Below are 26811 nucleotides of genomic sequence, written 5' to 3'. Positions count from 1 at the left end.
GACATTCTTCAGAGAGAGTGGGCTAACCGTTCTAAACTGGCCTGGAAACTCTCCTTACCTCAACTCGGTTGAGAATCTATGGTCAGTAACCACAAGCAGGATCGCGAAACAGGACCGTTTAGATGTAGGGAACCTAATTGCTGCTGTTATTAGGATATTGTAACATGACGAAGAACTTGCTATAATGTGTTCAACATTGGTTAATTATATGCCAAAGCATGCAGAAGTGCTTGTAAAAGCAAGGGGTAGTCATATCTGTTATTAAATCAATTATCTGTCATTGCCGTGCATTTTTCGAATGAACATTAATTTTCCAAATATGTTTTATTTCATTACTGTCCCAATTAATATGCACAGTACTGTACACTACATAACAATTATGGTATGCAAGGTTGGCAAGCCTGACAACTACCATTAAGGACATAAACAGTCTTTCATAATACCATACAGTAGAAGACTCCACAAGATAAACCTGTAGACCTGTCTCACTCTGAAGTGTTGTTCGAGAAATATTGGAAAAGTAATTAAAGTGCTTGACATACTCAGAGGAAAAAAAACAGAGTTACAAAGTATTTGTTAATTCCATCTGTTGTGAAACATAGCACTCTCTCAGTGTTGTGTTCTCTCCTTGAACACACTCAGTTTTGTGTTCACTTCAACATTCTCTAAGTGCTGTGTTCACTCCTTCAGCACTCTCGTGAGTGCTGTGTTCACTCCTCTAGCACTGAGTACCGTGTTCATTCCCAATAAGAGCACCATAACAGTGACCATAGATTGCTTATTGATAGCGCTCAACACATTGATGATCATTAATGAGCAATTACTTCCATGATTAGCAGGCTCTTAGTGCCAAGACAGGTGAGAGAGAGAGAGAGAGAGAGAGCACATCGGTCGTTCTAAGTCTTAGCAACTAGATTTTCCACTGAGCACAGTAAATCTTTCAGCAGTGGCAGCAGCGGTGACACTGTTCCTCACTCTGTTGACACTGACTCACTCACTCGTTAATCTCACCTCCGCCACAAGCACATACGCAAATTTGCTCAACTCAAGGCCATAATGCCCTGATTGCCAGTTAATTAAACTAGCGTAAACTTTGTTGATTAATTTTCGCGTTCATCCTACTATATTACGTTGTAATATGTGTGTGCATGTGTGTGTGTATATATATATATATATATATATATATATATATATATATATATATATATTGTAACCACGAACGAGTGATATTTAATCAATAACAACACTGCGACTAGCCGGGGGATCCAACTCGTGTTGTTTTAGCCAGCCTCATGGTGAGCGAAAATTCACGACATTTTAACCCACTGGACCATACAGTTCTACAAAAATCACGCACCCAGCAAAGCTAGGTGTTGTACTGTGATCCGAGAACATACGATGGTGTGGGTGCCTCAGAGCTAATTTTATTTTACTCTCTTGTATATACTATATATACTGCTTGTGGACGCTAGTACACCAAACAGGGAGTAGAATGAAATTAGCTCTGAGGCACTCACACCGTCGTATGTCCTCGGATCACAGTACAACACCTAGCTCTGCTGGGAGATGAAATGAAGAAAGATCCTAGATTTCATCTTACGAAAGCTGACAAAGCAAATGTGACGGTTATTATGGACAAGGTAGATTATAGCGGAAAAATGAACACATTATTAGAAGACAGGGATACTTACGTACCCCTTAATAAGAACCCTTTGGACCAGGTTAATAGTAAATTTAATAAACAACTTAGAACCTTACTGAGGTAATGAGGAATTAATTAAACAGTTATCGGCGAGATCTGCTACACTACCTTACATATACAGTTTGATTAAAACCCACAAGCTCGGTTTTCCAGCCAGACTTATAATTAGTTCGGTAGGATCGGCATCATATGCCTTGTCTAAATGGCTGGTAAAAATATTAACTCCTTTGCTTGGCAACATTTCTGAAGCCCACTTAAAAAACAATGTTGATCTCATCGACAAATTGTAAAATATCAACATGTCTAATGATTTTAAACTTGTTAGTTTTGATGTCACTGTGTTGTTCACGAGAGTCCCTGTTCCTGACTTGCTATCTTATTTGGAAGAAAGAATTAAAAGAGTTCTCTTTGCCTTTCGGTAAAAATACCACTATTGAATTGATTAAACTGTGTGTAGTTGATTGCAAGTTTGAGTTTGAGGGGAATTACTATGCCCAAAAACTGGGAATGGAGTGTTGTGATAGAAACACAGGCCTTATCTCTAGGCTTTATTGAACATAGAATCTTCATAGTACTTCTGCAACAACAAAATATAATGACTAGTACATCTAATAATGGCTTCTACAGGGATGGTGATGTCTTGCATATGTCAAGAGAAAAGTTATAACTACAGGCCACATATTTAAACTCACCATGTAATCTGCATCGCTTATAAATGGATAAAGTAGGAGAGAATCACACACCATGTGTTGGTGCCCATGACACACAGCAAACTGTTGTTGTTGTTAAGGGCCCCTAGAGGTGGTGCAGTATTATCCTGCTGCTGCTCCCCACAGGACCAGTATCACTACAATCTCCCCCTTCTAAAATATCAGAGACAGTAATCTCCCAAACTGTTAGGTGGGCGACGTACACGTCCCGACCTTCGTAGCCCTTGAGCCTCTTCACCAGGTTCGATATTTTCCAGCGGGGTTTGATTAACTGCTGGAGCAGAATCCTCTATTTCCATAGGGGTAGTCTCAAGGGGCTTTCCAGGAGAAAACGAAGCATCTTTCACATCTATTGGTGTATCTTGAGATTCCACACTAATAGGGATTTCAACTGGGGCTAAATGTCTTGTAGATACTGTAGTCTCTTCACCATTTTGGTAGCGAATGTGGGCGTAATGTGGATTAGCTTGCAGGAGCTCTACCTCTTCCACTAAAGGATCCGTCTTGTTCATCCTACGGTGACTCTTCAGGAGAACGGGTCCAGGATGACATAACCAAGTGGGCACGGAGGCTCCCGTAGAGGAACGACGTGAATAGTTGAGGAGTCTTTCATGAGGGGTTGCATTAGTAGCTGTGCACAGCAGTGATCTAATAGAGTGAAGAGCATCAGGTAGGACAGTTTGCCAGTGTTGAACAGGTAGATTGCGCGACTTTAATGTCATTGTAACTGCCTTCCATATAGTACCATTGAACCGCTCCACTTGACCATTGCCTTGAGGGTTGTAGCTTGTTGTTCTGCTGCAGGCAATACCTTTGCTAGCCAAAAACTCCTGAAGTTCGTTACTCATGAACGAGGATCCCCTGTCTGAATGGATATAAGCTGGCATACCAAAAATAGAGAACAACTGTGAAAGACAACTAATAACAGTTGAAGCAGCCATATTTGCACAGGGGAATACAAAGGGAAACCTTGAATATTCATCTACTATGTTAAGGAAATACCTATTCTGATTTGTGCTTGGTAGAGGTCCTTTGAAATCTATATTCAATCTTTCGAAAGGCTGGGTGGATTTTATGAGATGAGTCTTCTCTGGCTGATGAAAGTTTGGCTTGCACTCTGCACATACTCTGCATGCTCTGATCACTTGTCGCACATCTTCCACTGAGTAGGGCATGTTCTTTGATTTGACAAAATGGTACAGGCGTGTAACTCCTGGGTGACACAAAGCCTTGTGGAGAGCTGAGAGTGATTGCAAATCATGACATGCTGCTCCACAGTGGGACCTAGAGAATGCATCAGGTGAGATGTTCTCTTGACCCGGTCGGTACAGAATATCAAAGTCATAACACGATAGTTCCATCCTCCAGCGTAATATCTTGTCATTCTTTATCCTACTTTTGTGCCTCTTGTCGAACATATACATCACGGACCGTTGGTCAGTCCTTATGGTGAAATGTCTACCAGTTAAATAATGCCTCCAGTGGCGAACTGCTTCTATGATGGCCTGGGCTTCCTTTTCTACAGCAGCATAACATTTCTCTGATCCTTGAAAAGTTCTCGAAAAGAAGGCTACTGGTCGTCCTGCCTGAGATAAGACTGCAGCAATGGCAATGTCAGATGCATCCGTTTCCACTTCGAATGGTAGGGACTCATCAATGGCTTGAACTACTGAGTTTTCAATGTCCTGTTTGAGAGTATGGAAAGCGGCTTCTGCTTCCTTTGTCACAGGAAATGTGGTAGCACTCAATGGGCGGACTTTACTTGAATAGTTGTAGATCCATTGTGAGTAATAAGCAAAGAGACCAAGAGTTCTTCGGAGTGACTTTTTGTCTTGAGGCATTGGAAGTTCCCGTAGAGGTCGTAGTCGTTCAGGGTCTGGGAATATTGAACCTCCTTCCACTACATAACCAAGGATGCTAAGCCTTTTAGTTGAAAAAGTGCACTTTTCCTCATTGTAACTGATATTTTTCTTCTTGGCGGCTTCCAAAAACTTATCAAGGTTTGCATCATGTTCCTCCTGGGTCTTGCCACAAATGGTAACATTATCTAAATACGCGTAGGTTCCCATGAGTTGCTCTTCCTGAATGAGTGAATCCATAATTCGTTGGAAGCAGGCTACCCCATTGGTGACTCCAAAAGGGACTCTGGTAAACTGATACAGGCCATCACTAGCCTGAAACGCTGTGTATGGTTTATCTTCATTCCTTATAGGGACTTGATGATAGGCACTCTGCAGATCAGTTGTGCTAAACACGTAGTACTGAGCAATTTTGTTCACTGTATCGTCAATTCGAGGTAGAGGGTACCCATCAAGAAGTGTAAATTTGTTGATTGTCTCAGAGTAATCGATAGCCAGTCTCCGTTTCCTATAACCATCTTTAACAACAACCTGTGCACGCCAAGGGGAATCACTCGGTTCTATAATACCCTCCTTCAGCAGCCTCTGAGTTTCTTTCTCAATGAACATCCGATCCTCATAAGAATAGCGGCGTGACTTAGCTGATATAGGATGGCAATCCGCGGTAAGATTTGCAAACAGCTTTGGTGGGTCTACCCTTAAAGTGCTAAGTCCACAGACAACAAGAGGAGGCAGTTCACCTCCATATGTTAAGGTGACACTACCATGCAGCTTCTGAAAGTCCTGACCAAGGATAACATCAGAGCACAGTTGTGGCAGAATAGCTAAATGTACATCTTGATAATCCTTTCCATTAACTCTGAGATTTACCTTACAAAACCCTAAGGTCTGAATAGAGAGAGATGTTGATGCCATGGAAACGGTACCTGATGAGTGATGTAGAGTCAAGGAGAGCCGTTTAACTAAGTCAAGGTTGATGAAACTCTCTGAGCTGCCACTATCAATAAGACCATCTACTTCTGTTCCTTTGATGAATACTTTCACAACTGCCTTTGACAGTGAATTTGGAGTAGCCGCAGAAGTCACTGTTGCTAGAGTCGCATGATCACTGGAATGTGTGGAGGCACTAGCTCTTGTTTACCTGGAGTTTACCTGGAGAGAGTTCCGGGGGTCAACGCCCCCGCGGCCCGGTCTGAGACCAGGCCTCCTGGTGGATCACAGCCTGATCAACCAGGCTGTTGCTGCTGGCTGCACGCAAACCAACATACGAGCTACAGCCCGGCTGATCCGGAACTGACTTTAGGTGCTTGTCCAGTGCCAGCTTGAAGACTGCCAGGGGTCTGTTGGTAATCCCCCTTATGTGTGCTGGGAGGCAGTTGAACAGTCTCGGGCCCCTGACACTTATTGTATGGTCTCTTAACGTGCTAGTGACACCCCTGCTTTTCATTGGGGGGATGGTGCATCGTCTGCCAAGTCTTTTGCTTTCGTAATGAGTGATTTTCGTGTGCAAGTTCGGTACTAGTCCCTCTAGGATTTTCCAGGTGTATATAATCATGTATCTCTCCCTCCTGCGTTCCAGGGAATACAGGTTTAGGAACCTCAAGCGCTCCCAATAATTGAGGTGTTTTATCTCCGTTATGCGTGCCGTGAAAGTTCTCTGTACATTTTCTAGGTCGGCAATTTCACCTGCCTTGAAAGGTGCTGTTAGTGTGCAGCAATATTCCAGCCTAGATAGAACAAGTGACCTGAAGAGTGTCATCATGGGCTTGGCCTCCCTAGTTTTGAAGGTTCTCATTATCCATCCTGTCATTTTTCTAGCAGATGCGATTGATACAATGTTATGGTCCTTGAAGGTGAGATCCTCCGACATGATCACTCCCAGGTCTTTGACGTTGGTGTTTCGCTCTATTTTGTGGCCAGAATTTGTTTTGTACTCTGATGACGATTTAATTTCCTCATGTTTACCATATCTGAGTAATTGAAATTTCTCATCGTTGAACTTCATATTGTTTTCTGCAGCCCACTGAAAGATTTGGTTGATGTCTGCCTGGAGCTTTGCAGTGTCTGCAATGGAAGACACTGTCATGCAGATTCGGGTGTCATCTGCAAAGGAAGACACGGTGCTGTGGCTGACATCCTTGTCTATGTCGGATATAAGGATGAGGAACAAGATGGGAGCGAGTACTGTGCCTTGTGGAACAGAGCTTTTCACCGTAGCTGCCTCGGACTTTACTCTGTTGACGACTACTCTCTGTGTTCTGTTAGTGAGGAAATTATAGATCCATCGACCGACTTTTCCTGTTATTCCTTTAGCACGCATTTTGTGCGCTATTACGCCATGGTCACACTTGTCGAAGGCTTTTGCAAAGTCTGTATATATTACATCTGCATTCTTTTTGTCTTCTAGTGCATTTAGGACCTTGTCGTAGTGGTCCAATAGTTGAGACAGACAGGAGCGACCTGTTCTAAACCCATGTTGCCCTGGGTTGTGTAACTGATGGGTTTCTAGATGCGTGGTGATCTTGCTTCTTAGGACCCTTTCAAAGATTTTTATGATATGGGATGTTAGTGCTATTGGTCTGTAGTTCTTTGCTGTTGCTTTACTGCCCCCTTTGTGGAGTGGGGCTATGTCTGTTGTTTTTAGTAACTGTGGGACGACCCCCGTGTCCATGCTCCCTCTCCATAGGATGGAAAAGGCTCGTGATAGGGGCTTCTTGCAGTTCTTGATGAACACAGAGTTGATGCATTAGCACGACATACTTTAGCAAAGTGACCTTTCTTGTGGCATTTATGGCACATTGCTTCACGAGCAGGACACTTTGGACGTGGATGTCTTGAAAAACCACAAAAGAAACACACCGTACCTGCTGCTGCTGTCACTGAGGCAGGTTCCCCAGTAACTTCATTGCAAGAGTCTTGGTCAGGAATTGCAGCACTTACCACTCGAGAAGGCTGAGTGGTACTGTATACTTCAGAATTCTTCTGGGCTGAATCTAGAGCTCTTGCCTGGTCAAAGGCAGCGGCTAAGTCGAGAGTTTTATTCTCCAATAAACGCTGCCTTATTATTGGTGATTGCAGGCCACTGATAAAAGCATCCCTGATGGACTCTTCACAATACTGAGCAGCTGTCACTGCTTGGAAGTGACAGTCCTTACCTAAAATTTTCAGTGCTTGAAAGTATTCCTCTAAGGACTCATCAATCTGCTGGCGGCGAGTTGCAAGGCGATAGCGTGCAAAGATTTCATTTGTAGGTTTAATATACTGAGACTTGAGGGTTTTGATAGCATCTTCGTAGGTATTACACTCAGAAATAGCCTCATATATCTTAGGTGACACAAAATTGATGAGCAGACTTAGTTTATCTAGATCTTCTTTAGGAAGGGCTCCCAAGAAGTTTTCGAAAGTCTTAAACCAGTGCTTCCATTCCTGAGCAGCCGTTGATAAGCTGGGGTCACAGTCTAGCCTCTCAGGTTTCAGTAAACGCTCCATGTTGTGATGTAGTCTAGCGCAGGATTACCACCAGGTAGCCCAGGATTCTATGTTCAATAAATTGTTGTGATAGAAACACAGGCCTTATCTCTAGGCTTTATTGAACATAGAATCTTCATAGTACTTCTGCAACAACAAAATATAATGACTAGTACATCTAATAATGGCTTCTACAGGGATGGTGATGTCTTGCATATGTCAAGAGAAAAGTTATAACTACAGGCCACATATTTAAACTCACCATGTAATCTGCATCGCTTATAAATGGATAAAGTAGGAGAGAATCACACACCATGTGTTGGTGCCCATGACACACAGCAAACTGTTGTTGTTGTTAAGGGCCCCTAGAGGTGGTGCAGTATTATCCTGCTGCTGCTCCCCACAGGACCAGTATCACTACACACAGTTTACAATTGGGCTCTTATACGTATGCATCAGACTGTCTTAAATGTAGTGCCACACCGAGGAATTAGGGCCTTTTTTCCTGCAGTTTCTGAAGGTTGAGCCAGAGTTTGCCTCAGAATTATGTGGGATGAATATCTTTGGCCGGCTTTCCTGTTATTACAGATGTCTTCCCCCTTTAATGAGTTCATTTTAATGAGCCCCGTTTCCTTTACATAACTTTTTAGAAGTCTCTCCTCTATAAGGTACCGTTTTCTCTTGTAATTTAAAGGGACATGTCAGAGGCGGGGAGGATGTAAGTACCAGTGATTTCTATATCACTGACAATATATTTATAGTTATAGATGTTATAGTGGAATATGACCTATTTTTTTATTATTGCCGCGTTTCGTTTAGGCAATTACAGTATCAATGCTTGTGGGATTTTTTTCTAGTGCTATAATATTCATCTCTCTGGCTATGGTAGTATTGGTGCTGGTCACTTCCGGTACCCCTCTCTCTCCCTCTCTCACTCCAGTAAAGACGGTCCTCTGGCAATGTTAGTTGCTCGACACCCTCCTGTTTTCTGCAATTTTGCAAGCTCCTGATGGTGTGTGTGTGTGTGTGCGTACTCACCTAGTTGAGGTTGCAGGGGTCGAGTCCAAGCTCCTGTGTGTACTCACCTATTTGTACTCACCTATTTGTGGTTGCAGGGGTCGAGTCCAAGCTCCTGTGTGTACTCACCTATTTTTGGTTGCAGGGGTCGAGTCCAAGCTCCTGTGTGTACTCACCTATTTGTACTCACCTAGTTGAGGTTGCAGGGGTCGAGTCTTAGCTCCTGGCCCCGCCTCTTCACCGGTTGCTACTGGGCCCTCTCTCTCCCCGCTCCATGAGCTTTATCAAACCTCGTCTTAAAACTGTGTATGGTTCCTGACTCCACTACGTCATTTTCTAGGCTATTCTACTGCCTGACAACTCTATGACTGAAGAACTACTTCCTAATATCTCTCTGACTCATTTGTGTCTTCAACTTAAAATTGTGGCCTCTTGTTTCTGTGTCCCCTCCCTGGAACATCCTGTCTTTGTCCACCTTGTCTATTCCACGCAGTATTTTATATGTCGTTATCATGTCTCCCCTGACCCTCCTGTCCTCCAGTGTCGTCAGGCCGATTTCCCTTAATCTTTCTTCATAGGACATTCCCCTTAGCTCTGGAACTAACCTTGTGGCAAACCTTTGTACTTTCTCTAGTTTCTTGACGTGCTTTATCAATTGCGGGTTCCAAACAGGTGCTGCATACTCCAGTATGGGCCTGACATACACGGTGTACAGTGTCTTGAACGATTCCTTACTAAGGTATCGGAATGCTGTTCTCAGGTTTGCCAGGCGCCCATATGCTGCAGCAGTTATCTGATTGATGTGTGCTTCCGGAGACATGCTCGGTGTTATACTCACCCCAAGATCTTTCTCCTTGAGTGAGGTTTGCAGTCTTTGGCCACCTAGCCTATACTCTGTCTGTGGTCTTCTGTGCCCTTCCCCTATCTTCATGACTTTGCATTTGGCAGGATTAAATTCGAGAAGCCATTTGCTGGACCAGGTGTCCAGTCTGTCCAGGTCTCTTTGAAGTCCTGCCTGGTCCTCATCAGATTTAATTCTCCTTATTAACTTTACATCATCTGCAAACAGGGACACTTCTGAGTCTAACCCTTCCATCATGTCGTTCACATATACCAAAAATAGCACTGGTCCTAGGACCGACCCCTGTGGGACCCCGCTCGTCACAGGTGCCCACTGTGATACATCATTACGTACCATGACTCGTTGTTGCCTCCCTGTCAGGTATTCTCTGATCCATTGCAGTGCCCTTCCTGTTATATGCACCTGATACTCTAGCTTCTGCACTAATCTCTTGTGAGGAACTGTGTCAAAGGCCTTCTTGCAGTCCAAGAAGATGCAATCAACTCACCCCTCTCTCTCGTGTCTTACTTCTGTTATTTTATCATAAAACTCCAGAAGGTTTGTGACACAGGATTTGCCTTCCATGAATCCGTGCTGGTTGGTATTTATACTCTTGTTCTGTTCCAGGTGCTCCACCACTCTCCTCCTGATAATCTTCTCCATAATTTTGCATACTATACACGTCAATGACACAGGTCTATACTTTAGTGCCTCTTTTCTGTCTCCTTTTTTAAAAATGGGAACTACATTTGCCGTCTTCCATACCTCAGGTAGTTGCCCAGTTTCCAGGGACGTGTTGAAGATTGTGGTAAGTGGCATGCACAACATATCTGCTCCCTCTCTAAGGACCCACAGGGAGATGTTGTCCGGTCCCATTGCCTTTGAAGTATCGATGTCCCTTAGCAGTTTCTTCACCTCCTCCTCATCTGTATGTATGTCGTCCAACACTTGTTGGTGTATTCCTTGGTGTCCCCATCTGGTCTGTCCCCCCAGAGTCCTTCCTGTCTCTACTGTGTGTGTGTGTGTGTGTGTGTGTGTGTGTGTGTGTGTGTGTACTCACCTAGTTGAGGTTGCAGGGGTCGAGTCCAAGCTCCTGTGTGTGTGTGTGTACTCACCTAGTTGTACTCACCTAGTTGAGGTTGCAGGGGTCGAGTCCAAGCTCCTGGCCCCGCCTCTTCACTGGTCGCTACTAGGTCACTCTCCCTGAACCATGAGCTTTATCGTACCTCTGCTTAAAGCTATGTATGGATCCTGCCTCCACTACATCGCTTCCCAACTATTCCACTTCCTGACTACTCTGTGGCTGAAGAAATACTTCCTAACATCCCTTTGATTCATCTGAGTTTTCAACTTCCAATTGTGACCTCTTGTGTCTGTGTCCCCTCTCTGGAACATCCCGTCTTTGTCCACCTTGTCTATTCCGCGCAGTATTTTATATGTCGTTATCATGTCTCCCCTGACCCTCCTGGCCTCCAGTGTCGTAAGGCCGATTTCCCTCAACCTTTCTTCGTAGGACAATCCCCGTAGCTCTGGGACTAGTCTTGTTGCAAACCTTTGCACTTTCTCTAATTTCTTGACGTGCTTGACTAGGTGTGGATTCCAAACTGGTGCTGCATACTCCAGTATGGGCCTGACGTAAATGGTATACAGAGTCTTAAACGAATCCTTACTGAGATATCGGAACGCTATCCGTAGGTTTGCCAGGCGCCCGTATGCTGCAGTAGTTATCTGATTGATGTGCGCCTCAGGAGATATGCTCGGTGTTATACTCACCCCCAGATCTTTTTCCTTGAGTGAGGTTTGCAGTCTTTGGCCATCTAAACTATATTGTGTCTGCAGTCTTCTTTGCCCTTCCCCAATCTTCATGACTTTGCATTTGGCAGGGTTAAATTCAAGGAGCCAGTTGCTGGACCAGGCTTGTAGCCTGTCCAGGTCTCTTTGTAGTACTGCCTGATCCTCATCCGATTTGATTCTTCTCATTAACTTCGCATCATCTGCAAACAAGGACACTTCTGAGTCTATCCCTTCCGTTATGTCGTTCACATATACCAAGAACAGCACAGGTCCTAGGACTGACCCCTGTGGAACCCCGCTTCTCACAGGCGCCCACTCTGACACCTCGTCGCGTACCATGACTCGTTGTTGCCTCCCTGTCAGATATTCTCTGATCCATTGCAGTGCCTTTCCTGTTATGTGTGCCTGATCCTCTAGCTTTTGCACTAACCTCTTGTGAGGAACTGTGTCGAAGGCCTTCTTGCAGTCCAAAAATATGCAGTCGATCCACCCCTCTCTCTTGTCTTACTTCTGTCACCTTGTCATAAAACTCTAGTAGGTTTGTGACACAGGATTTTCCTTCCCTGAAACCGTGCTGGTTGTCAATTATACACTTGTTTCTTTCCAGGTGCCCCACCACTCTCCTCCTGAGGATCTTCTCCATGACCTTGCATACTATACACGTTAGTGATACAGGTCTGTAGTTTAGTGCCTCATGTCTGTCTCCCTTTTTAAAAATTGGGACTACATTTGCCATTTTCCATACCTCAGGGAGTCGCCCAGTTTCAAATGATGTGTTGAAGATCTTTGTTAATGGCTCACACAATATATCTGCTCCCTCTTTAAGGACCCATGGAGAGATGTTGTCTGGTCCCACCGCCTTTGAGGTGTCAAGTTCGCATAGCAGCTTCTTCACCTCCTCCTTGGTTATATGTACCTCATCCAGCACTTGCTGGTGTACCCCCCTGTTCTGATTTCCTGGAGTCCTACTGGTTTCCACTTTAAATACCTCTTTAAATCTTGTGTTGAGCTCCTGACATACCTCCTGGTCGTTTCTTGTGAATTCCCCATCACCCTTCCTCAGTCTGATTACCTGGTCCTTGACTGTTGTTTTCCTCCTGATGTGGCTGTACAACAGCTTCGGGTCAGTCTTTACTTTTGATGCTATGTCATTTTCATATTGTCTCTGAGCCTCCCTTCTTATCTGTGCATATTCGTTTCTGGCTCTTCGGCTGATTTCTTTATTTTCCTGAGTTCTCTGTCTTCTGTACCTTTTCCATTCTCTAGTACACCTAGTTTTTGCCTCTCTACACCTTTGGGTGAACCATGGACTCGTTCTGTTCTTCCCATTATTTCTGTTTCCCTTGGGAACAAACCTCTCCTCTGCCTCCTTGCATTTTGTTGCCACATAGTCCATCATTTCTTGTACTGGTTTTCCTGTCAGTGTGTGTGTGTGTGTGTTTGTGTGTGTGTGTGTGTGTGTGTTAGTTACCATTTTATCCTAGGCACATGTCGATTAGACACTAGGCCTGGTGTGTGTGTGTGTGTGTGTGTGTATACTCACCTATTTGTTCTCACCTATTTCTGGTTGCAGGGGTCGAGTCATAGTTCCTGGCCCCGCCTCTTCACTGATTGCTACTAGGTCCTCTCTCTCCCCGCTCCATGAGCTTTATCAAACCTCGTCTTAAAACTATGTATGGTTCCTGCCTCCACTACGTCACTTTCTAGGCTGTTCCACTGCCTGACAACTCTATGACTGAAGAAATACTTCCTAATATCTGTGTGTGTGTGTGTGTGTGTGTGTGTGTGTGTGTGTGTGTGTGTGTGTGTGTGTGTGTGTGTATATATATGTGTGTGTGTGTGTGTGTGTGTGTGTGTGAATTCACCTATTTGTACTCACCTATTTGTGGTTGCAGGGGTCGACACATAGCTTCTGGCGCCGCCTGTTCACTGATAGCTACTAGGTCCTCTCTCTCCCTGCTCCACGAGCTTTATCATACCTCGTCTTAAAACTATGTATGGCTCCTGCCTGCACTACGTCACTTGCGAGACTATTCCACTTCCTAACAACTCTGTGGCTGAAGAAATACTTCCTAACGTCCCTTTGGCTCATCTGAGTCTTCAACTTCCAATTGTGACCCCTTGTTTCTGTTTCCCATCTCTAGAATATCCTGTCTGTCCACATTGTCAATTCCTCGCAGTATTTTGTATGTCGTTATAATATCTTCCCTAACCCTCCTGTCCTCCAGTGTCGTCAGTCCGATTTCCCTTAAATTTTCTTGGTAGGACAATCCCCTTAGCTCTGGAACTAGCCTTGTTGCGAACCTTTGCACTTTCTCTAATTTCTTGACGTGCTTGACCAGGTGTGGGTTCCAAAATGGTGCTGCATACTCCAATATGGGCTTGACGTACATGGTGTACAGAGTCTTGAAAGATTCCTTACTGAGGTATTGGAACGCTATTCTCAGGTTTGCCAGGCGCCCATAGTTGCCCAGTTTCAGTGGATGTGTTGAAAATTGTTGTTAGTGGCACACTCGGCGTCTCTTTCCCCTCTCTAAGGACCCATGGAGACATGTCCGGTCCCACCGCCTTTGAGGTATCAAGGTCACTTAGCAGCTTCTTCACCCCCTCCCTGTGAGTATTTCATCCAACACTTGTTGGTATATCCCTTGTTGGTGTACCCCTCTGTTCTGACTTCCCAGAATCCTTTCTGTCTCCATTGTAAATACTTCCTTAAATCTCATATTGAGCTCCTCACATACTTCTTGTACATTTCTTGTGAGTTCCCCACCTTCATTACTCAGTCTGATTACCTAGTCCTTGACTGTTGTGTTCTTCCTGATGTGGCTGTACAACAGCTTCAGGTCAGACTTGACTTTTGATGGTCTGTCGTTTTCGTGCTGTCGCAGGGCCTCCCTCCTTATCGGTGCCTACTCGTTTTTGGTTCTTTGACTAGTCTGTTTATCTTCCTGTGTACTCACCTATTTGTACTCACCTATTTGTGGTTGCAGGGGTCGATTCACAGCTCCTGGCCCCGCCTCTTCGCTGATTGCTACTAGGTCCTCTCTCTCCCTGCCCCATGAGCTCTATCATACCTCGCCTTAAAACTATGTATGGTTCCTGCCTCCACCACATCACTTTCTAGGCTATTCCATGGCCTGACTACTCTATGACTGAAGAAATACTTCCTAACATCCCTTTGATTCATCTGAGTCTTCAACTTCCAATTGTGACCTCTTGTGTCTGTGTCCCATCTCTGGAACATCCCGTCTTTGTCCACCTCGTCTATTCCGCGCAGTATTTTGTATGTCGTTATCATGTCTCCCCTGACCCTCCTGGCCTCCAGTGTCGTCAGGCCGATTTCCCTCAACCTTTCTTCATAGGACAATCCCCGTAGCTCTGGGACTAGTCTTGTTGCAAACCTTTGCACTTTCTCTAATTTCTTGACGTGCTTGACTAGGTGTGGATTCCAAACTGGTGCTGCATACTCCAGTATGGGCCTGACGTAGATGGTATACAGAGTCTTAAACGAATCCTTACTGAGGTATCGGAACGCTATCCGTAGGTTTGCCAGGCGCCCGTATGCTGCAGCAGTTATCTGATTGATGTGCGCCTCAGGAGATATGCTCGGTGTTATACTCACCCCCAGATCTTTTTCCTTGAGTGAGGTTTGCAGTCTGTGGCCATCTAAACTATATTGTGTCTGCAGTCTTCTTTGCCCTTCCCCAATCTTCATGACTTTGCATTTGGCAGGGTTAAATTCAAGGAGCCAGTTGCTGGACCAGGCTTGTAGCCTGTCCAGGTCTCTTTGTAGTCCTGTGTGTGTGTGTGTGTGTGTGTGTGTGTGTGTGTGTGTGTGTGTGTGTGTGTGTGTGTGTGTGTGTGTGTGTGTGTGTATGTGTGTGTAAATATAATATAATATAATATCAGATGTATGGACGAATGCTCAGTGATGAAATATGACAGGGAAACTTAGCTAGGTTTTGTTCCCACTGCTCTCTTGAGAAACCTGAATGCTTCTCATGACTGGCCTCGGGCGCTATATGTCTCTGACGGGTTGAGCGCTCCGCCCATAATTATAATACTGTGTATGCGTATAATGTTCCCAGTAGTTAACTATGATACAGAGTAGGGAAGCGGCACACTGTTAGTGTTTCCGCATTGTAACTGTCGCACAGACTTACATAGGAGTACGCTACACCTGTAACTATTTGTGTTAGGAAAAAGAATCAGTGGCCCACTAAGGTTGGCTGTTAATTGCACGTGTGTATATATGTGTGTGTTCCTTGTACAGGTGCACGCAGATCAAGACGTACTCGTGGGACAACGCCCAAGTCATTCTAGTGGGCAACAAGTGTGACATGGAGGACGAGAGAGTGATCTCTTACGAGCGAGGCAAGCAACTGGCAGACCAGCTGGGACTCGAGTTTTACGAAACTTCAGCCAAGGAGAACATCAACGTGAAGGTGAGTCCTGACGGAGAACATCAACGTGAAGGTGAGTCCTGACGGAGAACATCAACGTGAAGGTGAGTCCTGACGGAGAACATCAACGTGAAGGTGAGTCCTGACGGAGAACATCAACGTGAAGGTGAGTCCTGACGGAGAACAACGTGAAGGTGAGTCCTGACGGAGAACATCAACGTGAAGGTGAGTCCTGACGGAGAACATCAACGTGAAGGTGAGTCCTGACGGAGAACATCAACGTGAAGGTGAGTCCTGACGGAGAACATCAACGTGAAGGTGAGTCCTGACGGAGAACAACGTGAAGGTGAGTCCTGACGGAGAACATCAACGTGAAGGTGAGTCCTGACGGAGAACATCAACGTGAAGGTGAGTCCTGACGGAGAACAACGTGAAGGTGAGTCCTGACGGAGAACAACGTGAAGGTGAGTCCTGACGGAGAACATCAACGTGAAGGTGAGTCCTGACGGAGAACAACGTGAAGGTGAGTCCTGACGGAGAACATCAACGTGAAGGTGAGTCCTGACGGAGAACATCAACGTGAAGGTGAGTCCTGACGGAGAACATCAACGTGAAGGTGAGTCCTGACGGAGAACAACGTGAAGGTGAGTCCTGACGGAGAACATCAACGTGAAGGTGAGTCCTGACGGAGAACATCAACGTGAAGGTGAGTCCTGACGGAGAACAACGTGAAGGTGAGTCCTGACGGAGAACATCAACGTGAAGGTGAGTCCTGACGGAGAACATCAACGTGAAGGTGAGTCCTGACGGAGAACATCAACGTGAAGGTGAGTCCTGACGGAGAACATCAACGTGAAGGTGAGTCCTGACGGAGAACAACGTGAAGGTGAGTCCTGACGGAGAACATCAACGTGAAGGTGAGTCCTGACGGAGAACAACGTGAAGGTGAGTCCTGACGGAGAACATCAACGTGAAGGTGAGTCCTGACGGAGAACATCAACGTGAAGGTGAGTCCTGACGGAGAACATCAACGTGAAGGTGAGTCCTGACGGAGAACATCAACGTGAAGGTGAGTCCTGACGGAGAACATCAACGTGAAGGTGAGTCCTGACGGAGAACATCAACGTGAAGGTGAGTCCTGACGGAGAACATCAACGTGAAGGTGAGTCCTGACGGAGAACATCAACGTGAAGGTGAGTCCTGACGGAGAACATCAACGTGAAGGTGAGTCCTGACGGAGAACATCAACGTGAAGGTGAGTCCTGACGGAGAACAACGTGAAGGTGAGTCCTGACGGAGAACAACGTGAAGGTGAGTCCTGACGGAGAACATCAACGTGAAGGTGAGTCCTGACGGAGAACAACGTGAAGGTGAGTCCTGACGGAGAACAACGTGAAGGTGAGTCCTGACGGAGAACAACGTGAAGGTGAGTCCTGACGGAGAACAACGTGAAGGTGAGTCCTGACGGAGAACAACGTGAAGGTGAGTCCTGACGGAGAACAACGTGAAGGTGAGTCCTGACGGAGAACAACGTGAAGGTGAGTCCTGACGGAGAAAAACGTGAAGGTGAGTCCTGACGGAGAACAACGTGAAGGTGAGTCCTGACGGAGTGCTGCTGCCACTGTTAAATACTCTAACAATTTTTTATTAAGATATATATATAAGTTAGAGTAGTTGTGTTTACAGTTTATTTAGTGACAGTTTTTATATTTATAATATAAATATGATTTATACCATTGTATGTTCTGAAGATAACCATTTATTATGTGTGAAGGTAGGCAGTGTGACGGGAGAGTGTGATGGGAGGCAGTGTGATGGGAGAGTGTGAAGGTAGGCATTGTGACGGGAGAGTGTGAAGGTAGGCATTGTGACGGGAGTGTGAAGGTAGGCAGTGTGACGGAAAAGGTGAAGGTAGGCAGTGTGACGGGAGAGTGTGAAGGGAGGCATTGTTACGGAAGTGTGAAGGGAGGCAGTGTGACGGGAGAGTGTAAAGGGAGTCAGTGTGACGGGAGAGTGTGAAGGTAGGCAGTGTGACGGGAGAGTGAAAATAGGCAGTGTGAAGCGAGGCAGTGTGACGGAAGAGTGTGAAGGGAGGCAGTGTGAAGGGAAGCAGTGTGACGGGAGAGTGTGAAAGGAGGCAGTGTGACGGGAGTGTGAAGGTAGGCATTGTGACGGGAGTGTGAAGGTAGGCAGTGTGACGGAAAGTGTGAAGGTAGGCAGTGTGACGGGAGAGTGTGAAGGTAGGCAGTGTGAAGGGAGGCAGTGTGACGGAAGAGTGTGAAGGGAGGCAGTGTGACGGGAGTGTGAAGGGAAGCAGTGTGAAGGTAGGCAGTGTGACGGGAGAGTGAAGGGAGGCAGTGTGACGGGAGAGTGTGAAGGTAGGCAGTGTGACGTTAGAGTGTGAAGGGAGGCATTGTGAAGATAGTGTGAAGGGAGGCAGTGTGACGGGTGTGTGAAGGGAGGCAGTGTGACGGGAGAGTGTGAAGGGAGGCAGTGTGATGGTATTGTGAAGGGAGGCAGTGTGACGGAAGAGTGTGAAGGGAGGTAGTGTGACGGGAGGGTGTGAAGGGAGGCAGTGTGACGGGAGAGTTTGAAGGGAGGCAGTGTGACGGGAGAGTGTGAAGGGAGGCAGTGTGACGGGAGAGTGCGAAGGGAGGGAGAGTGTTAAGGGAGGCAGTGTGACATGAGTGTGAAGGGAGGCAGTGTGACGGGAGAGTGTGAAGGGAGGCAGTGTGACGGGAGAGTATGAAGGGAGGCAGTGTGACGGGAGAGTGTGAAGGGAGGCAGTGTGACGGGAGAGTGAAGGGAGGCAGTGTGACGGGAGTGTGAATGGAGGCAGTGTGAAGGGAGACAGTGTGACGGGAGAGTGTGAAGGGAGGCATTGTTACGGAAGAGTGTGACGGGAGAGTGTGAAGGTAGGCAGTGTGACGGGAGAGTGAAGGGAGGCAGTGTGACGGGAAAGTGTGAAGGTAGGCAGTGTGACGGGTGTGAAGGGAGGCAGTGTGACGGGAAAGTGTGAAGGTAGGCAGTGTGACGGGAGTGTGAAGGGAAGCAGTGTGACGGGAGAGTATGAATGTACGCAGTGTGACGGGAGAGTGTGAAGGGAGGCAGTGTGACTGGAGTGTGAAGGGAGGCAGTGTGACGGGAGAGTGTGAAGGGAGGCAGTGTGACGGGAGAGTGTGAAGGGAGGCAGTGTGACGGTAGAGTGTGAAGGGAGGCAGTGTGACGGGAGAGTGTGAAGGGAGGTAGTGTGACGGGAGGGTGTGGATGGAGGCAGTGTGACGGGAGAGTGTGAAGTGAGGCAGTGTGACGGGAGAGTGTGAAGGTAGTCAGTGTGAAGGTAGGCAGTGTGAAGGTATGCAGTGTGACGGGAGAATGTGAAGGGAGGCAGTGTGACGGGAGAGTGTGAAGGGAGGCAGTGTGCCGGGAGAGTGTGAAGGGAGGCAGTGTGACGGGAGTGTGTGAAGGTAGGCAGTGTGACGGGAGAGTGTGAAGGTAGGCAGTGTGACGGGAGAGTGTGAAGGGAGGCAGTGTGACGGGAGAGTGTGAAGGGAGGCAGTGTGACGGGAGAGTGTGAAGGGAGGTAGTGTGACGGGAGAGTGTGAAGTTAGGCAGTGTGACGGGAGAGTGTGAAGGGATGCAGTGTGACGGTAGTGTGAAGGGAGGCAGTGTGACGGGAGAGTGTGAAGGGAGGTAGTGTGACGGGAGGGTGTGATGGGAGGCAGTGTGAAGGGAGGCAGTGTGACGGGAGTGTGAAGGTAGGCAGTGTGACGGGAGTGTAAAGGGAGGCAGTTTGAAGGTAGGCAGTGTGAAGGGAGGCAGTGTGACGGGAGAGTGAAGGGAGGCAGTGTGACGGGAGAGTGAAGGTAGGCAGTGTGACGGGAGAGTGTGAAGGGGGGCAGTGTGACGGGAGAGTGTGAAGGGAGGCAGTGTGACGGGAGAGTGTGAAGGGAGGCAGTGTGACGGGAGAGTGCGAAGGTAGGCAGTGTGACGTGAGAGTGTGAAGGGAGAGTGTAAAGGTAGGCAGTGTGACGGGAGAGTGTGAAGGGAGGCAATGTGACGGAAGAGTGTGAAGGGAGGCAGTGTGACGGGAGAGTGAAGGTTGGCAGTGTGAAGGGAGGCAGTGTGACTGGAGTGTGAAGGTAGGCAGTGTGACGGGAGAGTGTGAAGGTAGGCAGTGTGACGGGAGAGTGAAGGTTGGCAGTGTGAAGGGAGGCAGTGTGACGGGAGAGTGTGAAGGGAGGCAATGTGACGGAAGAGTGTGAAGGGAGGCAGTGTGACGGGAGAGTGTGAAGGTAGGCAGTGTGACGGGAGAGTGTGAAGTGAGGCAGTGTGACGGGAGAGTGTGAAGGGAGGCAGTGTGACGGGAGAGTGTGAAGGTAAGCAGTGTGACTGGAGAGTGTGAAGGTAGGCAGTGTGACGGGAGAGTGTGAAGGGAGGCATTGTGACGGGAGAGTGTGAAGGGAGGCAGTGTGACGGGAGAGTGTGAAGGGAGGCAGTGTGACGGGAGAGTGTGAAGGGAGGCAATGTGACGGGAGAGTGTGAAGGGAGGCAGTGTGACGGGAGAGTGTGAAGGTAGGCAATGTGACGGGAGAGTGTGAAGGTAGGCAGTGTGACGGGAGAGTGTGAAGGGAGGCAGTGTGACGGGAGAGTGTGAAGGGAGGCAATGTGACGGAAGAGTGTGAAGGGAGGCAGTGTGACGGGAGAGTGTGAAGGGAGGCAGTGTGACGGGAGAGTGTGATGGGAGGCAGTGTGACGGGAGAGTGTGAAGGTAAGTATTGTGAAGGGAGGCAGTGTGACGGGAGTGTGAAGGTAAGCATTGTGACGGGAGAGTGTGAAGGGAGGCAGTGTGACGGGAGAGTGTGAAGGTAGGCAGTGTGACGGGAGAGTGTGAAGGTAGGCAGTGTGACGGGAGAGTGTGAAGGTAGGCAGTGTGACGGGAGAGTGTGAAGGGAGGCATTGTGACTGGAGTGTGAAGGTAGGCAGTGTGACGTGAGTGTGAAGGGAGAGTGTAAAGGTAGGCAGTGTGACGGGAGAGTGTGAAGGGAGGCAGTGTGACGTGAGTGTGAAGGGAGAGTGTAAAGGTAGGCAGTGTGACGGGAGAGTGTGAAGGGAGGCAGTGTGACGTGAGTGTGAAGGGAGAGTGTAAAGGTAGGCAGTGTGACGGGAGAGTGTGAAGGGAGGCAGTGTGACGTGAGTGTGAAGGGAGAGTGTAAAGGTAGGCAGTGTGACGGGAGAGTGTGAAGGGAGGCAGTGTGACGTGAGTGTGAAGGGAGAGTGTAAAGGTAGGCAGTGTGACGGGAGAGTGTGAAGGGAGGCAGTGTGACGTGAGTGTGAAGGGAGAGTGTAAAGGTAGGCAGTGTGACGGGAGAGTGTGAAGGGAGGCAGTGTGACTGGAGTGTGAAGGTAGGCAGTGTGACGGGAGTGTGAAGGTAGGCAGTGTGACGGGAGAGTGTGAAGGGAGGCAGTGTGACGGGAGAGTGTGAAGGGAGGCAGTGTGACGGGAGAGTGTGAAGGGAGGCAGTGTGACGGGAGAGTGTGAAGGGAGGCAGTGTGACGGGAGAGTGTGAAGGTAGGCAGTGTGACGGGAGAGTGTGAAGGTAGGCAGTGTGACGGGAGAGTGTGAAGGGAGGCAGTGTGACGGGAGAGTGTGAAGGGAGGCAGTGTGACGGGAGAGTGTGAAGGGAGGCAGTGTGACGGGAGAGTGTGAAGGGAGGCAGTGTGACGGGAGAGTGTGAACGTAGGCAGTGTGACGGGAGAGTGTGAAGGGAGGCAGTGTGACGGGAGAGTGTGAAGGGAGGCAGTGTGACGGGAGAGTGTGAAGGGAGGCAGTGTGACGGGAGAGTGTGACGGGAGAGTGACGGGACGGATGGTGTTATTACATTCGTCAGGGAAAACCACCTGAGGGGGAAGATAAGGATGAAATATAAATAAAAGACCGGGAGCTGATGTTGATGTGATGGTGCATGAGAGGGAGGGAGGGAAGGAAGGAGGGGAGGGAGGGAGGGAGGGAAGGAAGGAGGGGAGGGAGGGAGGGAGGGAAGGAAGGAGGGGAGGGAGGGAGGGAGGGAAGGAAGGAGGGGAGGGAGGGAGGGAGGGAAGGAAGGAGGGGAGGGAGGGAGGGAGGGAAGGAAGGAGGGGAGGGAGGGAGGGAGGGAAGGAAGGAGGGGAGGGAGGGAGGGAGGGAAGGAAGGAGGGGAGGGAGGGAGGGAGGGAAGGAAGGAGGGGAGGGAGGGAGGGAGGGAAGGAAGGAGGGGAGGGAGGGAGGGAGGGAAGGAAGGAGGGGAGGGAGGGAGGGAGGGAAGGAAGGAGGGGAGGGAGGGAGGGAGGGAAGGAAGGAGGGGAGGGAGGGAGGGAGGGAAGGAAGGAGGGGAGGGAGGGAAGGAAGGAGGGAGGGAAGGAGGGACGGAGGGAGGGAGGGAAGGAGGGGAGGAGGGAAGGAGGGAGGGGAGGAAGGAGGGAGGGGAGGAGGGAGGGGATGAGGGAGGGAGGGAAGGAAGGGAGGAGGGAGGGAGGGAATGAAGGAGGGGAGGAAGGAAGGAGGGAAGGAAGAAGGGGAGGAGGGAGGGAGGGAAGGAAGGGAGGAGGGAGGGAGGGAATGAAGGTGGGGAGGAAGGAAGGAGGGAAGGAAGGAGGGGAGGAGGGAGGGAGGGAAGGAAGGGAGGAGGGAGGGAGGGAATGAAGGAGGGGAGGAAGGAAGGAGGGAAGGAAGGAGGGGAGGAGGGAGGGTGGGAAGGAAGGAGGGGAGGAAGGAAGGAGGGGAGGAAGGAGGGAGGGAATGAAGGAGGGGAGGAAGGAAGGAGGGGAGGAGGGAGGGAGGGAAGGAGGGGAGGAGGGAGGGAGGGAATGAAGGAGGGGAGGAAGGAAGGAAGGAGGGGAGGAGGGAGGGAGGGAAGGAGGGAGGGGAGGAAGGAAGGAGGGGAGGAAGGAGGGAGGGAATGAAGGAGGGGAGGAAGGAAGGAGGGGAGGAGGGAGGGAGGGGAGGAGGGAGGGAGGGAATGAAGGAGGGGAGGAAGGAAGGAGGGGAGGAGGGAGGGAGGGAAGGAAGGAGGGGAGGAAGGAAGGAGGGGAGGAAGGAGGGAGGGAATGAAGGAGGGGAGGAAGGAAGGAGGGGAGGAGGGAGGGAGGGAAGGAGTGGAGGAGGGAGGGAGGGAATGAAGGAGGGGAGGAAGGAAGGAGGGGAGGAAGGAGGGAGGGAATGAAGGAGGGGAGGAAGGAAGGAGGGGAGGAGGGAGGGAGGGAAGGAGGGGAGGAGGGAGGGAGGGAATGAAGGAGGGGAGGAAGGAAGGAGGGGAGGAAGGAGGGAGGGAAGGAAGGAGGGAAGGAGGGGAGGGAGGGAGGGATGGATGGAGGGGAGGAAGGAGGGAGGGAAGGAAGGAGGGGAGGAGGGAGGGAGGGAAGGAAGGAGGGAGGGAAGGAGGGAGGGAAGGAGGGGAGGAAGGAGGGGAGGAAGGAGGGAGGGAATGAAGGAGGGGAGGGAGGGAGGAGGGGAGGAAGGAGGGGAGGAAGGAAGGAGGGAAGGAAGGAGGGGAGGAAGGAGGGAGGGGAGGAAGGAGGGAGGGAAGGAAGGAAGGAGGGGAGGAAGGAAGGAGGGGAGGAAGGAAGGAGGGGAGGAAGGAAGGAGGGGAGGAGGGAGGGAGGGAAGGAATAAGAGGAGGGAGGGAGGGAAGGAAGGAGGGGAGGAGGGAGGGAGGGAATGAAGGAGGGGAGGAAGGAAGGGAGGGAAGGAAGGAGGGGAGGAAGGAAGGAGGGGAGGAAGGAAGGAGGGGAGGAGGGAGGGAGGGAAGGAATAAGAGGAGGGAGGGAGGGAAGGAAGGAGGGGAGGAGGGAGGGAGGGAATGAAGGAGGGGAGGAGGGGAGGAAGGAAGGGAGGGAAGGAAGGAGGGGAGGAAGGAGGGAGGGAATGAAGGAGGTGAGGAAGGAAGGAGGGGAGGAGGGAGGGAGGGAAGGAAGGGAGGAAGGAGGGGAGGAGGGACGGAGGGGAGGAAGGAGGGAGGGAAGGAGGGGAGGAAGGAAGGAGGGGAGGAGGGAGGGAGGGAAGGAAGGAGGGGAGGAAGATACGGTGGGAGGGAGGGAAGGTGGGGAGGAGGGAGGGAGGGAAGGAAGGAGGGGAGGAAGGAGGGAGGGGAGGAGGGAGGGAAGGAAGGAGGGGAGGAAGGAGGGAGGGAAGGAGGGGAGGAAGGAAGGAGGGGAGGAGGGAGGGAGGGAAGGAAGGGAGGAGGGAGGGAGGGAGGGGAGGAGGGAGGGAGGGAAGGAAGGAGGGGAGGAGGGAAGGAAGGGAGGAGGGAGGGAGGGAAGGAAGGAGGGGAGGAGGGAGGGAGGGAAGGAAGGAGGGGAGGAGGGAGGGAAGGAAGGGAGGAGGGAGGGAGGGAAGGAAGGAGGGGAGGAGGGAGGGAGGGAAGGAAGGAGGGGAGGAGGGAGGGAGGGAAGGAAGGGGGAGGGAGGGATGGAAGGAAGGAGGGGAGGAGGGAGGGAGGGAAGGAAGGAGGGGAGGAGGGAGGGGAGGAGGGAGGGAGGGAAGGAAGGAGGGGAGGAGGAAGGAAGGGAGGAGGGAGGGAGGGAAGGATGGAGGGGAGGAGGGAGGGAGGGAAGGAAGGAGGGGAGGAGGGAGGGAGGGAAGGAAGGGAGGAGGGAGGGAGGGAAGGAAGGAGGGGAGGAGGGAGGGAGGGAAGGAAGGAGGGGAGGAGGGAGGGAGGGAAGGAAGGGAGGAGGGAGGGAGGGAAGGAAGGAGGGGAGGAGGGAGGGAGGGAAGGAAGGAGGGGAGGAAGGAGGGGAGGAGGGAGGGAGGGAAGGAAGGGAGGAGGGAGGGAGGGAAGGAAGGAGGGGAGGAGGGAGGGAGGGAAGGAAGGAGGGGAGGAGGGAGGGAGGGAAGGAAGGGAGGAGGGAGGGAGGGAAGGAAGGAGGGGAGGAGGGAGGGAGGGAAGGAAGGAGGGGAGGAGGGAGGGAGGGAAGGAAGGGAGGAGGGAGGGAGGGAAGGAAGGAGGGGAGGAGGGAGGGAGGGAAGGAAGGGAGGAGGGAGGGAGGGATGGAAGGAGGGGTGGAGGGACGGATGGAAGGAAGGAGGGGAGGAAGGAGGGGAGGAGGGAGGGAGGGAAGGAAGGGAGGAGGGAGGGAGGGAAGGAAGGAGGGGAGGAGGGAGGGAGGGAAGGAAGGAGGGGAGGAGGGAGGGAGGGAAGGAAGGAGGGGAGGAAGGAGGGGAGGAGGGAGGGAGGGAAGGAAGGGAGGAGGGAGGGAGGGAAGGAAGGAGGGGAGGAGGGAGGGAGGGAAGGAAGGAGGGGAGGAGGGAGGGGAGGAAGGAAGGAGGGAAGGAAGGAGGGGAGGAAGGAAGGAGTGAAGAGTGAAAAAGGCTAAGCTATTTGGAAGATATAAATCAGTTTATGTCATACAGTGCCTGGGATGTGGCATAAATGGGCAGATCTAATTCCGGGGATCAAGAGCCTCTCAGCAGCAGGCACAGTGAGGCGACAGGACGTGAGAAACAGTGGTCAACAGACACAGTGGGGGATGATAGAGAGAGTAATGGAAAAGAAACTAGTGGAGTTGGTAGGCGGATATAGAAAGGAGAGGGAAAGATGGGTAAGGAAATGGGACGAGGAACCCTCACGGGTTTGCTGCTTTTCATCAATGAATAACGGTGTAAGATAGATGGAGAGTATAATTATAGCTTTAAAAGTTCAGCTTTGCTGTCTTAACTAGACGTGCCAGAGTTTGAGGTCTGTGTCTGGTCTTGTCTGTCTCCCCTATTGTACTTCTACCCAATATTATTATGGCACAACACAAGCCGTATAGACAATGAAAGAACAATTAGCTCTGTATATTACGGCTTCACACTGAGACTGTTCAGGAAGCTCAGTGTGACGACTAAATATGCAGTACTCATACAATCTTCCTTTTATTGTTTTTACGATTAAGCAGTGTTTATTACACTTGTATGCTTAGTTTATGTTTGTTCTTATGCGTGTGGTGTATTGCAGGCTGTGTTCGAGCGGTTGGTGGACATCATCTGCGACAAGATGTCTGAGAGTCTGGACACAGATCCCAACCTTGTGAACGCCAGCAAGAGCACGCGACTCACAGATAACCCTCAGCCACAGAATGGCTCGTGTCAGTGCTAACATTCTGGGGCACGATAATCTCCTTCACCTTCTCCACCTCCCATCCTTCTGTTCGCCCCTAACATAAGCTTACCAGCGTATAGCCACGCCCACACATACACCCGGACTACGCCAACAACCCGAATAATTCTGAGCTGTTTCAAAGAAGTGGTCATCCAACATGACTGAGGACCTGGGCGTGTGGTCAGTGCTGCTGCCTCTTCTGCTTCTTTCAAGCAGAGCAAATTGGCAGCAGCAACTCTCAGTACAGAAACATTGTAATTGATAGCAATTTTTTCCTGTAAAATGTAACGAGACTATATTTCCAGGGTACGAACAAGGATTAGCACAAGAATAAACGAAAATATTTAGGTCATTTATGCTCGGCATGGTTGAGTGTTAATTCATTCTAAAATTGTACTCTTCTCGAGGTCGACCTAACATTAAGAGTATGAATGCTGTAAATACCCACTGTACTCCTTTTTGTCCCCTCTGTTTCCCCAGCATAGCGATTTCAGGGGATATTCTGAAAATTACCTCGGGTAATGTAAACCATTTAATCGACATAAGAATACTAGAACTGGTTTGTTTATGTCCAGCCACCTGGGCATTTTGTTGTGAGCATGACGTGAGTAACTCTTTGTTTACCAATGATAGTGTCTTCGTTTATGTCAATTGTCTACCAGTTAGGATACCTACTAGGTAGATTGTCTGCGAGGTGGATTTTCGACCAGGTAGAATATAAACTAGATTCTTGACCAGTTGTGAATTAGGATGTAGATGCAAAGGAAACATGAATATGGCCACATTCGTACTGCTTCGAACACATACTTTTGTCTAAATGTCACCATGTCACTGCTGCAAACTGTGAATTGGGAGACAAGGAAATGTTCCAATAACCATTTCAACAGTTTGACTCAAAA

The 26811-nt window shown here is 49.5% G+C and overlaps 1 protein-coding gene across 2 annotated transcripts in view; it reads left to right on the top strand.

Annotated features, from left to right (window-relative positions):
- Positions 1-26218, top strand: part of Rab3 (RAS oncogene family member Rab3) — a 385193-nt gene extending 358975 nt beyond the window's left edge. For both annotated transcript variants that reach the window (XM_070085230.1, XM_070085229.1), the window contains exons 4-5: positions 15665-15836; positions 25769-26218. In XM_070085230.1, the coding sequence (XP_069941331.1) occupies positions 15665-15836; positions 25769-25909 (313 nt within the window). In that variant the 3' untranslated portion in view covers positions 25910-26218. The remainder of the gene's footprint in view (positions 1-15664; positions 15837-25768) is intronic.
- Positions 26219-26811: the final 593 nt, after the last annotated feature.

The sequence above is a fragment of the Cherax quadricarinatus genome, chromosome 15 (assembly GCF_038502225.1).
Source record: "Cherax quadricarinatus isolate ZL_2023a chromosome 15, ASM3850222v1, whole genome shotgun sequence".
In the NCBI taxonomy this organism is placed as follows: Eukaryota; Metazoa; Arthropoda; class Malacostraca; order Decapoda; family Parastacidae; genus Cherax; species Cherax quadricarinatus.
This window is presented reverse-complemented; position numbering and strand designations above follow the sequence as displayed.